The sequence below is a fragment of the Rhinatrema bivittatum genome, chromosome 9, assembly GCF_901001135.1.
Source record: "Rhinatrema bivittatum chromosome 9, aRhiBiv1.1, whole genome shotgun sequence".
Classification (NCBI taxonomy): Eukaryota; Metazoa; Chordata; class Amphibia; order Gymnophiona; family Rhinatrematidae; genus Rhinatrema; species Rhinatrema bivittatum.
Window position 1 is genome coordinate 171,696,347 of NC_042623.1, and position 19,121 is coordinate 171,715,467.

Here is a 19,121-nt window from a genome sequence, read left to right on the forward strand (position 1 = left end):
GGGGATTCAATACATCGATTTTTTTTGTTTTAAAATTTAAGTCTTTGTTACAATATGTATTTTTGGTGTACCTTTTACATTTTTTAACAACATTTTAACATTCATTAGGGCTAAATGCCTTCTCTCCTATGAATTTTATTTTTGCTTTGTTTTAAGATTTTATTCTTGTTTTTTAATTGCTTACAATGAATACTCACAATATGCCTTTAAAGAAACTTTTAAAAAATATATATATACACACTTACATTTAATTCCTACTGATTACTTTCATCATCTTTATAATCAGCATCACACACATCCATTCATTTATATAACAAATTTCTGACAGTCTGAAGCAAATATTATTGACACACAATCTGCTTTCATACCAGCTCCATATGCTGTTCATAGGTGTTCCTCCTTCAATTAGCTAGACATTTTTTTTAGATATACCGGCGGCAGCAATGTTCCTAATTTTGTCGCGATAAGTTCCACATATCACAAGACATGCTATAAAAATCGGCTTGACGCGTTTCACTATCCTTTTGCAGCTTGACTTTCAATGATACACAATGCAGGTATGTGTTTGGATTCACACTTAATGGATAGTAGCAGATTTTAGCATTCTATTTTTGGTAATTTTTTTTCAAAAAATGCTTTGTGTACATTAATTAAGCTTTGATTCGTGCAGCATGCATTCACAGTTAAAATATTTACATAGTGGTTCGAGTCAGCAGTGGCAGTTCGCCATATACATATTGTCCTTGTTAAGTTATATTTGTCTTCCCGATTTAGATTCTGTACGCAAGCATTGATGTCCATAAAAAACTCTGTCACACAGTGTCATTGACACATTTACATTTTATTTCATTTTATGTGCACTTTACAGGTTTCTGAATTTCTTTTTAGACCGGCGGCAGTCACTGTTTCATTGCTAGTTGTTGGCGCGAATTGACCTAGGCACTGCGAGATAATATTCCTCTACCTAATTTGGATTCTGTACGCAAACATTGTTCATAAATAATTCTGTCACACAGTGTCATCGACATTTACATTTTATTTTATTTCATATGCACCTTACAGACTTCTTAATTTCTTTTTAGACTGGCGGCAGTCACTGTTTTCATTTCTAGTTTTTGGCGCAAATTGATCTAGGCACTGCGAGATAATTCATATAACACAGCCTATGCTCTTTACTATGTATTACAAACCGCAGGTATGTGATCGTTTTTTGGCGTCTATTCATTGGTAGGCATATTTTTAACATAGTATATTTTAACATAGTATATATAAATCAAACATTTTGAGCACCTTTAGTAATTGAATTTGGCGGGTGCGCCATATATTCAATGATGACTAGTCGGTAGTGATATCATCCGATTTGGTTTACACACATAAGCACTAATGGCCAAACGGTAGTCACTGTTTTTACTTTTGGTATGAATTGATTTATAGCATTTGTGGTTAACTAGCATCTTTGAAATTGAATATAAATTGATATGTTCTTTTACATTTTCACATTTCACATTCATTTTTTGTTTTTTAGTCTCACGTATTTTATTAGCTTTCTGAGGAATGAATGAAGCTTTCCTATTGCTGCATGGCATTACTACATGTTTTAAATAAGTGAGAAATGTCAAACCAGGTAAACTGGCACATTGAAACAAGTTTTCCACCCTTAATCAGTATATTTAAACAAAGTTTCTACTCTTATTTTTGTCTTAAAACTAGATACCATCCCCAGCATTTTTCCAAACATGGACGATCCAGATTCTGTCACTTAGTTTCAGTTTACAAACAGTTATAGACACTTTTTATCCTAGTGGCTTTGGGTATTCAGTTTTGTTTTTGTTTGTTTCATTCATTTTTTATGTTGGTTTTATTTTTTTTTTATGTAATTGTCTTGTCTTATTTTAAATAGGAACCAAAAGGTTATATACAATAACGGATGCACTAATTTTCAACCTTGCAGGCATGCAATAAGTCCTGCTCATACTAAGTAAGCAATTCCAATTAATTATTCCCACTTTTTTTTTAATTTTAATTTTCCTTTTTTATATATTTTTTAATTTTTCTTTTTTAACCTCCAGATGGTCCTACTCCCCGGCATTTTATTAATTCATTTATTTATTATCAGTATTTTTAATATAAGCACAATGGGCTAGATTTTAAAACCCTGCGCGCGTAAATCGTGCCGGATTTACGCGCGCCTATTTTGCATAGGCCACCGGCGCATGCAAAGCCCCGGGATGCACGCAAGTCCCGGGGCTTCGTAAAAGGGGCGGGAGGGGGCATGTCTGGGGTCAGGGGCGGGCCGGGGCGGGCCGGGAGGGATGGTTCGGGGGCGGGCCGGGAGGGATGCCGAGGCGGTGCGCGCAAGTTACGCCTGCTTCAAGCAGGCGTAACTTGCACAACAAAGGTAGGGGGGGATTTAGGTAGGGCTGGGGGGTTGGGTAGATAGGGGAAGGGAGGGGAAGGTGGGGGGACGCAGAAGGAAAGTTCCCTCCGAGCCTGCCTCCGTTCCCTCTGAGGCCGCTCCGAAATCAGAGCGGCCTCAGAGGGAATGGGGGCAGGCTGCGCGGCTCGGCGCGCGCAGGCTGCCGATTTTGCGCAGCCTTGCGCGCACCGACCCCAGATTTTATAAGATACGCGCGGCTACGCATATATCTTATAAAATCCGGCGTACTTTTGTTCGCGCGCGCGTACTTATTTAAGATCTACCTCAGCATTTGCATTGTGGTCTACACTGACACCAAGTTATCCTCTCCAGCACGTTGTGTTCTTGTTTCACCCACTGTTGTTTATATCTAATGGTATCTGCATGAACACTGAGTCCTTAGTTCCCCTTCTGCATTGTATTTTTCTGTCTTCCATTATGTTGTCAGCACATTTACATGTTATGATTTGCATTAATTCTGGAGTTTGTACACCCATTTATGTTGTCTATTGATTTTACTTGTTTGTATGTGTGTCTCATTTTTAATATTGTATATTTGTTTCTAGTTGCCCGTGAGGCAGTCTTGACCAAAGAGCGAAACTCGACCCGAGTCGGGCTAATTTTAATAAAGGGCTTTTTCTATACACCGATCTTCACTATCTTTACTGCTACACAGCCAACTGGATCAGCTTCCGATTTGTTTTCTGGGACCTTCCACGATATAGCATCACCATCTGAGGAAAAAACACTGGAATAATGACTGTGGGAGAATTGTAGTTTCCATTACCTGGAGTATTTGTATTTCAACCAATCAAAAGCTTGATGCTTGAAAACCAGAAATTATGGTAAAGGATAGAAATATAAGAACAGCAATGCTAATAGAAGTCTCGGTACTAAGCAACTATTCTTTGGAACATATGGAGAGAGAGAGAGAAGATGAAATCAGAGACCAAGAAACTTCTCTACTAATTGCATCAGTAGCATGGGATCTTCTTAGTGTTTGGGTACTTGCCAGGTTCTTATGGCCTGGTTTGGCCTCTGTTGGAAACAGGATGCTGGGCTTGATGGACCCTTGGTCTGACCCAGTATGGCAATTTCTCATGTTCTTAGTTCTAATTGGATTGGGCACCACTGGCCTGATTAAAAAGAACTTCCATGTGCATCTTGATACACATTACCTATATATACATATATCACATCTTATGAACTCCAGAAGGAAGCTCTCTTTGGTACAATGCAAGTATTAAGAAGACCAATAGCAGTAAATTTGAGAGATTAAAGTCATATCCTGGCTTACAAATTAGGTTCATTCCTGTCATAGTATTCACAGGAACTAACACATTTGGAGACATTACCCCAGGAAGAGAGATTAAACAACCGTGAATGAAATCAGAGATGAAGAATCTGTAAAATGCAGTTTGACTTCTGAAATGTTTTTTTCATGTTTTCATGGCTTTAGTTTCCTTTTTAAAAATATTTAACAATTTTCTTGTTTTCTTATACAGAAAAGTATTGTGAACTGCACTGCTGAGGTACTGTATCACCTGCAGGATCCATCCCTAGCTCCAGAGGTAAATGTCACATTGGACAGAGACCTTGAAAAGCATACTGAAGATGCAGACAACAAATTCTACAACAAAATGAAGAACTTGGAAATCCCAATAGAGGCACACACTATTCCAGGTATAGCATTTGGCTCTTTAAATAATTATAATCTTAGACAATGTACAACAGAAATTATATATTGTAAATGACAACATTAGACTTAGTTTTAAGTATACAGTCTAATTTCAAAGGTTCTCCCCAGAAGCACAGAATAAGAGAGCCTTTGATGAATCAGACCTTTCATTTGCATGGATTATGCTAATTGGTCATTCAGAAATGATCCATCCATGCCACAAAATTAGATCCTGTTCTAAATGACAGCTGCTGTGAAATAACAAGATGTTATAAACACACCACCAAAGTAGTGCCTGAACTTAATGACTGACATTGCACCATCTGATACCAGGGGAAGTTATTAAGTCAAAAGGAAATATCATGGTGGATGCAAGACCTAAGGCATCCAGTGTATAGTCACATAGAAGTAACCAAACATCTTAAATTGCATAATAGTTTATGCCTAGTGTTGTGTCTCTGGATATGACAGCCAGCAAGACACAACCGAGGTTATGGAATGCAAAGACTACATGAATTCAGACACATGGAAATAGCCCTGGAACCCAAAGAGGATCTGCCTGGAGGAGCTAATGAGTGATCATGGGAATGCCTAAGCTGCCAGTGCAGGCAAATCAATGACTAACATGGGCAAATAGGGCTGCTTTACCGACACAAATACATGAGATTACAATGAGATGGAGACCACTGCGCTCCTGCTCATTGACCAACTCCTTGGGAAAATTGGAGTGAAAAAGGACCACAGAAACAGAAAATGCACACACCATTCTGGAAAAATATCTACTATAAGAAAGACTCCTGCTTATTTCCAAACCAACGAGGATCACAATGAATAATAGATACGGGAGGTATCTCCCGTAATCCGACAATGCAATGTATACGTTTGCGAGCTTAAATTTAAAGCGTAACCGAAGATATCTTGGCTTGTAAATGCGGAAATGACACACAGTCAGAGGAGGTCCTGAGGCAGCATTGGACACGAAACGTGCACGTCGAACTGTACTCTGATACCGTTGGAAGGGTAGCACCCTCCACGAACTGTGCTCAGTTATCCCCGAAAGGGAAGTATTCTTGAATTAATTTATTCATTCTAAATAGTGGTATGCAGAAGCATTTAAAGGAATATTTTATTTAAATGAAAACTAAGAAAAATTGGTAAAAACAAAAAATGAATAAAAAGTGACTTGAAAACAAGTGACTTCATGACCTATGATTAAAGATGATCCCAATTGTGGCTTAACAAAGAGTAGAGATGCCCAAAGAGACCGCGGGATGTTATGAAGGTCAATAAATCACTTGTATGAATATTGCATAGTTAGATTCGGTACCGACTATTCCATTATTTGAAGTAATTTCAAGGGAAACTGACGTATAATCTATTATTCAAAATATCTACTATGCCATAACAATAGAGATGATGAAATCAATCAGGTTTTAGATAAATGCAATTCTACTTATTTAGATGACTTAAATATCATCACTGAGCACAGAGTGGCCAGATGTTTGGAGAACAGCCTCACTAGTTTTAGTGGCTGTCTGCATTATTACAAAGCTTGTGGTAAGATATGGGAGGAGGCTTGGATGTTGTGTTAAACTATGGAACTTGTAAAAACAAGAGAGGAAGATGACAAGGCCTGGAATAGCCTACTAGTGAAAGGGTGGGACATTCCAGTCCTCAAGGGCAACAAACTGGTCGAGTTTTCAAGGATATCCCTAATGAATATTGTTTGTACGGTTTTTCTTAAATAACAACTTAGGCAGTCTTCTTACAAGTAAAGAACTTTTATTATCGAGAGGAGTAAAAGGAAAAACTACAGAAGCCTTGTTTAAAAGCAAATAGAAAGAGTTTTGTAGGTACTGGGATCTAGTCTTTGCCAGCAAAGTAGCAGAAAAAAGATGCCAGCTAGATGTTTCCCTGAGAGCACACTTTATACAATTCCTATATTTCTCACACCAATATTCCCTCCTTGTCCTTATATAGTATTACTTCCTGTTCTTTCTTTGTTCTATATTCCTGCTTCCTGAGGCATGCTCATCACAGTGCTTGATATCTGGAGAAATTACTCACCTGATAATTTTGTTTTCCTTAGTATAGACAGATGGACTCAGAGCCAATGGGTATTGTGCTCTCCTGATAGCAGATGGGAGATGGAGTCAGATTTCAAAGCTGATGTCACTCTACATATACCCGTGCAGGTAGCTCAGCTCTTCAGTATTCTCCTCGAAAAGCTATTGTGGATATATGTGTGCTTTAATAACTTGATTAACTTGGACTGGTTCAACTGATTTCCAAACTGGAGACCACCAGTGCATTCAACCGATTAACGCCGACACCCGGCAAACTATGAATAACACATGGCTTACCCATACTTGTTTAAGTCTCTAGCTTTGTTACCCGAGGTTCCCAATTTCTGGGGCAGCTGTGGGCGGGGTGCTGAGTCCATCTGTCTACACTAAGGAAAACGAAATTATCAGGTAAATAATTTCTCCATTTCCTAGCATGTAGCCAGATGGACTCTGACCAATGGGATGTACAAAAGCTACTCCCAGACAGGGTGGGAGGGTGCCCGTGGTTCACTTGGTACTGCCCTTGCAAAGCCTGTGTCCTCCCAGGCCTGAACATCCAGGCGGTAGAACCTGGAGAAGGTGTGTATGGAGGACCACGTCGCTGCTCGACAGATCTCGGCGGGCGATAGCAGCTTGGTTTCCGCCCAGGATACTGCCTGCGCCCTGGTCGAATGAGCTTTAACTTGTAGAGGTAAGGGCTTCCCTGCTTCTACGTAAGCTGCTTTGATTACTTCCTTGATCCAGCGGGCTATGGTCGCCCGCGAGGCCAATTCCCCTTGTTTCTTCCCGCTGTAAAGGACGAATAGGTGGTCTGTCTTTCACACCGGTTCCGATCTTTCCAGGTATCGGACTAGAAGTCTGCCGGCATTAAGATGGTGAAGGAGGCGCAAGTCTTCCAAATCCTTATGTTCGTCTGGAGATGGTAGTGAGATGGTTTGGTTCAGGTGAAACTGGGAAACCACTTTCGGTAAAAATGAGAGAACAGTGCGCAGCTGTATGGTTCCAGGTATGAACATAAGGAACGGTTCCTGACAGGATACCGCCTGAAGTTCGGAGATGCGATGAGCTGAACATATTGCCACCAAGAATGCCATCTTCAGGTTAGGAGACGTAGTGACAGACCGCTTGTCAGTCTGAAGGAAGTTCCCACTAAGAAGTCTAATACTAGATTGAGATTCCATAGGGGTACCGGCCACTTTAGGGCTGGTCAGAGTTGTTTAACCCCTTTCAGGAAGTGGGAGAGATCTGGATGGGTTGATAGTCTGATGCCGTCCACGAAGCAGGCCAGTGTGGCAGCTTGGCCCTTGAGAGAGTTGAGGTACAGTCCCTTCTTCAAACCGCGTTGCAAGAATTCCAGGATCATGGGAGTTTTGACTGTCCGTGGGAGAATTCCACGGTCTTCACACTAGGCTTCAAATACTCTCCATATCCGTATGTAAGCCAAAGATGTGTGCTTGAAGCAGGGAGTCAATCACTACCTTGGAGTAACCGCTCTTCTTCAGGCGAGTCCTCTCAAGGGCCAGACCGTAAGAGAGAATCGAGCTGGATCTTTGTGGAGGGTCGGGCCCTGCCGGAGAAGGTTCCTGTGTGGAGGTAGGCACAGAGAATTCCCCGCAAGTAGTCTTCTCATGTCTGTATACCATGGTCGTCTTGGCCAGTCCGGGCCACTAGTAGGACTAGTCCCCTGAGGTACTCTATCTTGCGGATGACCCTGCCCAGTAGTGGCCACAGGGGGAAAGCGTACAGTAGGTCTTCCTATGGCCAGATCTGGATGAAGGCGTCGATTCCCCGGGATTGGGGTTCTCGTCTGCGGCTGAAGAACTTGGGTGTTGGTCCGGGTTGCCAATAGATCCATGACGGAGAGGCCCCAATGGTTTACTATTAGTTGGAAGGCTGTGGTTGAAAGCGTCCATTCCCCAGGATCTAGGCTTTCTCTGCTGAAGTAGTCCACAGAGATGTTGTCTTTTCCCACGATGTGGGAGGCCGAAATTCCTTGCAGGTTTATTTCAGCCCACGCCATGAGGGGATCTATCTCCAGGGACACCTGCTGGCTCTTGGTTCCTCCCTGGTGGTTGATGTAGGCCACAGTTGTTGCGTTGTCCGACATGACTCTGACTGACTCACCCTGGAGTCTGTGACTGAATCGTAGGCAGGCTAATCTGACTGCTCGAGCTTCCAGGCGGTTTATGTTCCATCCCACCTCTTCCTTGTTCCATTATCCCTGGGCCTTCAGTTCCTGACAGTGGGCTCCCCACCCTCGCAGGCTCACATCCATGGTGAGCAAGATTCAGTTCGGTGGGGATAGGTTTACTCCTTTGCTTAGTTGGCCTTCCTGTAGCCACCACTGGAGCTGGTCCCGAACCTCTGCTGGTAGCTGGAGATGAATTGAGTAGTTCTGGGACATTGGATTCCATCGTGACAGTAAAGAGCGCTGTAGTGGTCACATGTGGGCCCTTGCCCACGGTACAACTTCCAGGGTTGACGTCATGAGGCCCGAGAGCTTGAAGGTAGTCCCATACCTTGGGGCGAGTGTAGGTCAACAGTTTTCGCAGCCTACTCATCAGTTTCCTTCTCCTTGGAGGGGGGAGGAAGACTTTGTCCTGTTTGGTGTCGAACCGGACTCCCAGGTACTTTAGAGATTGGGAGGGCTGCAGGCAGCTCTTGGCTGTGTGGACAACCCACCTGAGCTCCTGCAGTAGATTCTTGACTCTGGTGGTCATTTTTCGACTCTCCCACCGACGCATCCCCCATGCTCTGAGCCGATTTTCGGCTGGCTCCCAGTGGTCGATGACCTGACCTGGGGGAGTCGACTGAAGAGGCCCTCTGTTTCAAAGGGGATGTCTTCTTTGGTTTGGAGCTGGAACAGATCTGACAGAGATTTCTGAAGAGGCATAAGAGCCCGAAGTCCTGGATCGCTTCTCCTGATGTTCTCTCTGCCTCCAGTCCTGTGGCGACATGCACCTGCAGTCCGTACAATTCTTCTGGTCATGTTTCATTTCTCTGTTTCTATGTTGGGGTCCGAGGCAGAAGTGGCAAGAGATGTAGCTATCTGTAGCCAAAATTAATTTGCCACAGGAACAGAACTTAAAACCTGGATGAGGCATTCCGTCGTAGATCCTTAGCTGTTTTACCTGTGATGTTTTTTAATCTTACTTTTAAACTTTTAAAGACTTTTTTCCTCACGGAATAGGAATTTTCTCTGGAGAAAAAGCTCTGCGTGCCTAACGGTCGCATGGAAAAAAAATTGACTGAGGAGCCTGAGGTAATCCTGTCAGGATGCAGGAGGGAGCACCTAGCTGAAAGACTTTGAAAGACTAACAGGTCGATACAGTAACGTGCAGTTAAAGATTGCCCGTCTGTAACGTGCTGGGAGTGCACAATACAGACGAGTAAGGCGATCCAGCGATACAGTCTCCAGTTTCACGCGTCCTTAGCGCTTCCTAAAATAGACTCATAACCCTTTCCGCACCCAGCATGTAAATGAACGAAAAAGCTGTATAATGAAGGAATTAGCTATTCCCCTCCGATACTGTAACAGGCGCTGATACTATCTCCCTCAGTAACCCGCTGTTTTGCCGCGGCCTTAACGTGTTAGTTTACCGCCTCCCCCTAGTAGGAGTTAGTGTAGTATAGTGTAAAAAACATTGCTTACCCGCCCTGGTCCCGTCCAGCCCGTCCGGTCTCCGGTGTAGCCCCAGTCCGGTCTCCTGCAGCGCGTCCGGTCCCCTCCTCCCGAAGCAAAAAACAACAAAAAACGAAAAAGTAGCAAGGCTCGGGCCTGCTACGGCAGTCCCTTCTCCCTTCATCCCGATTTCGCACGGCCATTCATCCAGGCAGAGGGAACCGGTGGCGAAAACGGCCCACGGTTCCCTCTGCCTGGATGAATGCACGGCCACCGGCAGTGAAGGAATGGCCATGCGATTTCAGCGCTGAAGGCAGTCACATGCCGTGACCACGGCATGTGACTGCCTTCAGCGCTGAAATCGCACGGCCATTCATCCAGGCAGAGGGAACCGGTGGCGAAAACGGCCCACGGTTCCCTCTGCCTGGATGAATGCACGACCACCCGGCTCCCTCCGCCTGAATTAATGCGCGCCTGTGAGACCCGGCCGGGTCGCACAGGCGCGCATTAATTCAGGCGGAGGGAGCCGGCGGCGAAAGCGGCCTCCGGCAACCCCCACCGACAGTGAATGCGTGCCTGCCGGTGGGGGTTGCCGGAGGCCGCTTTCGCCGCCGGCTCCCTCCGCCTGAATTAATGCGCGCCTGTGCGACCCGGCCTCGTTTGAACACGCGCCCACCCGCCCCCCCCCGGATCCCGCTGCCGCGCCTGCCCAATCGAACACGCGCCTACCCGCCCGCGGCCTCGATCGAACACCCGGCTCCCGCCGCCGGCCGCCTGGACCCACGCCGCTGCCTGGATGACCGCATGAAAGTGACAGGTATTTAAAAAAAAAAATTTTTTTAACACTCAGGTTTTTACATATTTTTGGTTTTTTTTTTTTTACACTTCCTGGTACCTGTCATTTCAAATGTCATTTGAAATGACAGGTACCAGCGCACCCAGGTTACTGTATAGGCGCTGTATTAAGCGCCTATACAGTAAAATGGGTTACGCGGGCATAACCCTTCCCTAACGCTTTAAAGCCGCGGCATGCATTTGCATGCGATTAGAAGAGAGAATCGGGGAGTTAGTGAAGAGAACTGTGCGTGCGGGGAGGAAGGGTGCGCCTGACACTGCCGCACTGTTTCTACTGCGGCCTTACTGTATCGACCTGTTAGAGAGCTCCGCCACCTAGTGGCACGGAAGACGTACCCAGACAGCATGGCTAATTCAGCTGCTTATCTACGTGAAAAGGTAGGGATATAAATACTTGTTCCTGACAAAGCCAATAGTGTCCTATATAAAGGCATAAAAAATTCCCCTAAAAACTGTCACATTTCCAGAATAAGGACCATATGCAAAGGGTCTAGTAAGATTATACGGAGCTGGGGTGCCCACCATGTAACTGTTATCTTACTATGTAATGCCCCAATTCTTTCAGGATCAGCATAATGTAAAGATGTGAGTATTATGTGAAGTGAAGAGACACTATAGCACCACTGTCCTCCTGGATGTGCCCAGTATTTCTCTATTTTTTTTCAGCCTGCTCACTCCCATTGTTGTATCTCACTTGTAGTAGCATTTTCCTGACACATCTGTGGGGTGATGTCAGTGACTTTAACATTTGTGGCTCTGGTCTGTAAATTACTTTACTGTGTAAAGTAATTATCCTGCTGTGATTGTAAGCTGGATGATTGAACAGCATTTCCAACACACTCCTGTGCTAACATATCAGCCAAAGTGTTACCCATAGAATACCATGAAATCTCTTTCTGATGTGCCTTAATCCAACAAATTGCTGTCATAAGATTTCTCTCCTGTCTGTCTTGTAATACCTCTTGAGGTACTGCCACAGGTTATGATGTGACAGCTGTTCTCCATCTGCAGAGATAAAACCCCTCTTGTTCCACGTTCTAAGGTGATGATGAATAGAGGAGAAAACACAATCAGAATCAGTGTTTATAGTTAAATTGTGTTGCAAGTCACTGCTATAGACATGGCATACAACAGCTAATCCAGCATATTGTGCAGAGATCCCTGCCAGACAAATAGATCTGCAGCTTGTACTAAAGCTTCCTGAAGCATGGTGATAAGTGAGTCTTTATTTTGTAAAACTACAGTAGTTCCTCCTGACCTCAGTAGCAATGCTGCATATTTTTCTAATCTGGCATTGGTAAAAGTAAATTGTGGATTTTGAAATAGTGCCTTAACATCATGACTGGTATGCAAAATAATAGTGCATACGGTGCATGAGAATGCATGAGAGATTTGCATGCACACCGCCTCAGTTATATGCAAATCTTTCATGCATATACATGGATATGGAGGCCAGTACAGTAATGGAATTTAAATGTGCATGGGACAGATATAGAGGGCAATCCTATTCTGTTTAATTTTGTGTATAATGAGTTTTTGTTGTCATGACCATTTCTTACAGATGTGGCCAACTCCAGTCCTCGAGAGCCAAAAACAGATCTGATTTTCAGTATATCAATAATGGATGTGCAAGAGAGATATCTGCCTGCAATGCCTCATCATGTGCAAATCTTCTCATGGCCTGTTTGTTTCTCTGGAGCACTGGAGCTGGCCACCCCTGATTTATTACATTGTGCGTCATGTTTTATATAACAAATGTTTGTACAACACAGATTATGGATACTATGCAAATGTTTGATTACACCGCCTAGAGTATTGGATAGTAGAGATGTGCCTATCATTTTATTATTTCATGTTATTTTTTCCCCAGTTTCAAAGGGTTTTGTTTCGTTTTTAGTGCACAATAACTCCACATTAAAGCACACCAAAAACTAAAAAAATGTTGCAGATCCTTACGGGCGGATTTTAAAAGCCCTGCTCGCATAAATCCGCCCAGATTTACGCGAGCAGGGCCTTGCGCGCCGGCGCGCCTATTTTCCATAGGCCGCCGGCGCGCGCAGAACCCCGGGACGCGCGTAGGTCCCGGGGTTTTTCGAAGGGGGCGTGTTGGGGGCGGGGCCGAACGACGCGGCGTTTCGGGGCGGGGCGGGGCGCGGCATTTCAGGGGCGGGACCAGGGGCGTGGCGCCGGCCCGGGGCGTCCCGGGGGCATGGCTGCGCCCTCCGGAACCACCCCCAGGTCGGGTCTCGGCGCGCCAGCAGCCCGCTGGCCCGCGTGGATTTACGTCTCCCTCGGGGAGGCGTAAATCCGTGGATAAAGGTAAGGGGGGGGTTTAGATAGGGCCGGGGGGGTGGGTTAGGTAGGGGAAGGGAGGGGAAGGTGAGGGGAGGGCGAAAGAAAGTTCCCTCCGAGGCCGCTCCGATTTCGGAGCGGCCTCGGAGGGAACGGAGACAAGGCTGCGCGGCTCGGCGCACACCGATCCAGGATTTTAGAAGATACACGCGGCTACGCGCGTATCTTATAAAATCCAGCGTACCTTTTTTTAAAAATCTACGCCTTAATGAATAGTGCAGTTTATAAATCCTCATAAACAAACGGGCCTGAGAGGTAGAGTAAGGGAATGTGACTGCTCATCTACTCAAAGTGGTAGAGACCCAAAGAGAAAGGGAATTGGGCCACTGACTGGGTTGCCAGGCCCTTGTCTGCTATGTTGTTATGATCAGTGCTACAGTATTGATGATACATTGGATGGATGGATGTGATGGTCTTTAAAGGCCGTTAATGATATTTTAAAAGAATCCTTTTAAGCTTCAGAATAACAATTAATTATAGTTGACCAAATGTAATTGAATTGCACAGTATTGTTTATATGCTGCTCCTTACAAAAATTGATTTTTCAGTGCTATGCACCCAGCTGCCACAAAAAAAGCAAGTGTAATCTTCTGTTGGGTTTATAATAGGCTGCTAATGTAGGCAACTGGTTAGAGCACAGGGCTGTGAAATTTGGGCACCCTGATTTGATTCACCTCTCCAGAGGGGAAAGAATAGAGAAACCACACGTCTTATCTTGTATAGCCTGGTGCACACCAACACTGCTATTTAATATATCAGAATCTTATCTTGCTTTTCATTTTAAACAGACTAACCAGTTTTTATTTCTAGATAATTTTGGTAATGTACAGCCAGAAATGGAGCCAATCAGGATTCTAGCCTTTGTTGCCTGTGGTTACGTCATATGGCAGAATTCAACTGAAGACACATTGTATAGCATGGCACGAATTGAAACTGTTAAACAAGTGGTACGTATCTAATAAAACTCCTGATGTATTCTGACAGCAGGCATGATCATTATTTGAATCCCTTCTGAGACTCCAATATAAATACAGAAAACCCCCCATTATCCAACACTCAACTAACTGACATCTTCTCCAAGCAGCATTTTAGGAGAATGACAAGGGGGAGAGGTTGGATTAGGGAGCAAAGTAGCTTTTCTCTGCTGTGCTCTATCTATTCCAGCATCACCTCCTCCCCTCCTGTTCCCTTCAAGAGAGAGGAGGGGAGAGAAAGTGACTGGATGCAGATATGCCGGTTATCTAAAAACCAGCATATCTGATTAACCTTATCCAGTGCAGCGCTTTTATTGTACCTGCTTTTTACTGTTATACACTAACAGAATATGTATAAATTCTAAGCAACTTCTAGATCAGGCAGTAAAACTTTGCAGCCTAATTGTTCAAGTAGTTATTCTAACAGTAAAAGTCTGACAAGCATTTTTTTTTTTTCATTTTGAAGGGGAATGTGCTGCCAACATTTTGTATTTTTTAAATTTGATTTGATTACATTTATTGTATTTTGAGGTTTTTTGAAGGATGGGGATTCAGTATCTGTTTGCAAGGTATGTGAGACTAGATTTCAGTAAACCACCTCGAATGTCCATCTAAAAGTGTGACATACAAGGAATAGACAAACATGTATAGATAGAATGGTGGCACTGCAGCAAATTAAGGAACAGCCAACAGTAGTTGCCCTTTCAAGTTAATCTTGAGCACTAGCTCTAGTTTGTTTCCCCGCCAGTATAAACATTTAGCTCCGCTCTGAACAGAACTTTCCATAAAAAATTACTGGATTTTAATTATCTGACAGTCTAGTTTATAAACAGGCCCGGCAAACTAGGCAGTCACCTAGAGCACCAACAATAAGGGGGCAGCAAAGAGCAGCCACCTGGGGCTGGAAGCAGAGCCCATCCCGCTCATGGTCAAAGATGAGTCCCAGCGGGGCCGTAGGCGGGGCCCATCCCGCTCACAGCAGAAGACAATGAGAGATCCAGCAGGAGGAGAGAGAGAGACCAGGGAAAGCTGGCGTGGAGCCATACCACCTGCAGAAGGAAGAAGCAGCCCAGAATGATGGACCAAGAAAGCCTAAGAGCAAGAAAGAGAGATTGGAAAGGTGTGTGTTTGCGAGGGTGCCTGTGTGTGTGTTTGAGTGCGTGAGGGTACCAGTGTGTTTGTGAGAGAGAGGGAGCTTGTGTGAGAGAGTGTGTACGAATAACAGATTGGGAGCCCATGTGCGGGAGTGAGTGCGCATGTGTGTGAGAGAAGGAGCCTATGTGAAGAAGGGTGTATGTGTGTAAGACAGTATCTGTGTGATGGGATGTTTGAGAGAGAGGGGGAGGAGTTGTGTATGTGATAGAGGGAGCTTTATGAGAGTGTGTGTGTGTGAGTTAGAGGGATTGTGGGTGCGTATGAGAGAATGAAGTTGCGTGTGCGTGTGTACTAGAGAGGGAGCTTGTATAAGAACATAAGATATGCCATACTGGGTCAGACAAGGGTCCATCAAGCCCAGCATCCTATTTCCAACAGTGGCCAATCCAAGTCACAAGTACCTGGCAAGGACCCAAATATTAAATAGATCTCAAGGTACTATTGCTTATTAATTTATAGCAGTTTATGGAGTTTTCCTCCAGGAACTTATCCAAACCTTTTTAAAATCCGGCTATACCAACCACTATAACCACATCCTCTGGCAGTGAAGGAGTGTGTATGATGACAGATTGGGAGCCGGTGGGAGGGAGAGTACATGTGTATGTGTGAGAGAAGGAGCCTGTGTGAAGGGGTTTTTGTGTGCAAGAGACAGAAAATGGCTTTGTGATGGGGTGTATGAGAGAGAGACTGAGGGAGAGTGTGTGTGTGTGTGTGTGTGTGTGTGAGAAAGAGATCCTTTATGAAGGAGTGTGTATTGAGTAAGAGAGAGAGAGAGTGTGAGCTTGTATGAGTGTGTGTGTGTGTGAGTGAGAGGGATTCTGTGTGTATGAGGGAGCGAGGGTGCATTTGTATAATGGGAGGGAGCCTATGTGAGGGTGTGTGAAAAAGAGGGGGCCTGTCTGAGTGAATGAGGGTGTGTGTGAGGGAGAGAGGGTGCAAGCGAGAGCATATATATATGTGTGTTTGTGTGTGTGTGTGGTAGAACATGCATGTGTGGGAGAGCCTGTGTATATGTGTGTGAGAGAGAATGAACATATATGTGTATATATATGAGAGAGGAGAGCATTTCCTAGCGTGTAGCAGATGGACTCAGGGCCAGTGGGTATAGTGTACTCCTGATAGCAGTTGGAGATGGAGTCAGATTTCAATCTGACGTCAGCACTACATATACCCGTGCAGGAAGCTCTGCTTTTCAGTATTTCTCCGTCTCCTTCACAGTTTGGGACTCTACACACACTTGCACAGCGTTAGACAAAATCCAAACCAAAGAAGAAAGAAAATCTTACCTCTACAAGACAAGCCCCGCTCTCCTGTGGTGATACCTAAGGGTCCCTCCCCCAGTCGAGAATTCCTGAGGTGATTTCCGAGATCCCTCAGAGGTAAGCCTCGGTCCAGTAGCTGGTTCCCAGCGTGGACTTAGCCCCCTGAGTGGCTGAGAGGCAGTGGGTGCAATATCGAGCATGGCGGTGAAGGTAATCCCCTCTCCTCCCACAGCCGGAGACCGCCCGGCATGAGACTGGAAAGCGCCGAGACAAGGTAAGGTAGAAAACTTTATTTAAGTCTCCGGTCTCTGAGGCTCGGTGAGCCGCACAGATCGCCATTCAACGTCTATTCCATCGGGTTGAGCAGCCCTGTCCAGGCTAGGATCCGATCCGGCGCGAGGGTCCTACCACATGGAGACCCTCCGGGTGGGGGGGGGGGTCGCCATCTTGCCCGCGTGGTCGTCAGTGCCATTCCCCCCCTTGATCGCCGTCTTGTCCGCACAACCGAGCTGGGCGTACAAACTACTTGTGCTCACAGCGGCGCGCGCATCTGTGCCGTGCTCACAGCGGCGCGTGCAACGGTGCCGGGCGCACAAATTAGCCTGTGCGCAAAGCAGCGCTCGCATCTTGCCAAGCGCAGGCCTGCAGACAAGTTGAGAGCCACTCCACACGCACAAATCATGGCACCGCCAGCCAAGAAAGCCTCTGCCCAGCCTGCCACCTGAGAGCTGTGCAACACGAAGTGGCCTCTGCCCTGAGATTACAGTGCAAAGAGGATCTGGGGGAACCGAGACAAGGCCCCCTCAGCCAGTAGAGGAATCCGGCTCCACCAATGACAGTACACCGGACCTCTCTATCCCTGGCTCCGGACCTCCTCAGATGGGCTCCTCGGGGAACACCGCTGGATTCAATATGGACCCAGGGACCTTTTCCTGGGTGGAATTCTTCAAAGGGCTGCAAACCTTCGTCCAGGCGCAATAGATGCCACCTGTGTCACAGCCTCAGTTTCCACCAGAAGAACAAAATCTTCCAGGCCCCTCTCGTCCTCCCCAAGACGTGCCTCCTTTGGGCAAAAGCTTCCCCTTAGGGGATACAGACACCTCGAAGGAAGAACCGGACTCCCTGGAGGAAGGGGAAATCCCTCCACGGACAGAACCATATCGAATCATGATGCGTTTCTTCTCCAAAGACGAGCCATCAGACTTTGTGTCTCTGAGCTTGAAGACGCTGGCCTTCCCAGGCACAAGCTCCACAGTGGAGCCAAAGACGAACCCGGTTTTGGTCGGGTCATGCCATTTCCCATTGCTGCAGGCCGTACAATAACTGATTGACCTGGAATCAGCTTCAAAGAAGGATGGGCCCTAGAAGCCCTATACCCCCTGTAACCCTCAGCCAAAGAGCTCCTGGGGTTCCCCAAAGTGGACGCCATTGTCTGCGCGGTCTCAAAGCGCACCACTATTCCAGTCGAAGGAGGAGCTGAACTCAAGGATGCCCAGGACAGACGTCAGGAATCCATCCATAAACAGTCATTTGATATCGCAGCTATGTCCCTGCAGATCGCTGCCTGCTGCACCGTGGTGACACATGCCTGCTTGTCACTGTCCAGGGACGCAACCACGTCCGTCAAAACATTAGAACTGGTGATATCTTTCCTCACGGATGCGACCTCCAACCTGGTGCGCACCTCAGCCAGGGGCGTCTCAGCTATAGTGGCAGCCAGAAGGCAACTCTGGCTCCGAAGTTGGTCAGCCGATGCGACTTCCAAGATGAAACTCACGAGAATGCCTTTTAAAGGAGTCCTCCTGTTCGGAAGCGAACTGGAGAAGTTAGCCGACAAATGGGGTGAATCCCCAGTACTTCGGTTACCAGAGGACAGGAACAAAAGAAACCAACACCCCTCTCCCCAAAGATCCAAGGGCAGAGGTTCCCAGCGTTTCAGACCATACAAAAATACAAACCAAGCACCTTGCCCCGCAGGCAGGGGCCAGTCCTTTCGGAACAGACACAACAAGAGGGGAGCCAGCTCAGGTCCAGGCCCCAGCCGCACCCCACAATGAGAATCAACAGACCCATCCACAGGAAAAAGCCATAGGGGGCAGTCTTGTCCTATTCTACCAAAGATGGGTCGAGATAACATCAGACAAGTGGGTCCTAACAATCATTAGAGCGGGATATTACCTGGACTCACTAGTAAAACAATAAAATGGTTTGAGTCATACTTAAACAATAGATGTTTCCAGGTACAAATCAAAAATGCACTTTCAGACAAAGTTACACTGCTAACTGGTGTCCCACAGGGATCAGCCCTATCTGCAACACTCTTTACCATTTACCTCCTCCCAGTATGTCATTTACTAGCAGGACTGGGAATCATACATTACATTTATGCAGATTATATACAATTACTGTTACCCATTCCAAACACCATCGAAGAAACAATGAAACTAGCCAATATGTACCTAGAAATAATCAAACCGCTCCTAAACCAGATGGAACTGGTAATAAACATTGACAAAACTGAATTCTTACACCTTGAACGTAAAACACACACCACACAAAACCAACATTCACAATCAAAAATATTCAAACCGCCGAGTTAGGAATAAAAGTTAGGAATCTAGGAGTAATAATTGACCCTGAGCTAAACATGAAACAACACATCTCACAGAAAATAAAAGAAGGATACGCAAAACTAATGATCCTGAGAAGACTAAAACCTCTACTAACGATTAACAATTTTC

The 19,121-nt window shown here is 45.5% G+C and overlaps 1 protein-coding gene across 2 annotated transcripts in view; it reads left to right on the forward strand.

The window, feature by feature from the left end:
* Positions 1 to 19,121, forward strand: part of LXN (latexin) — a 31,696-nt gene that overhangs the window by 7,329 nt on the left and 5,246 nt on the right. For both annotated transcript variants that reach the window (XM_029617168.1, XM_029617169.1), the window contains 2 exons: positions 3,922 to 4,099; positions 13,800 to 13,936. In XM_029617168.1, coding sequence (XP_029473028.1) covers positions 3,922 to 4,099; positions 13,800 to 13,936 — 315 coding nt within the window. The remainder of the gene's footprint in view (positions 1 to 3,921; positions 4,100 to 13,799; positions 13,937 to 19,121) is intronic.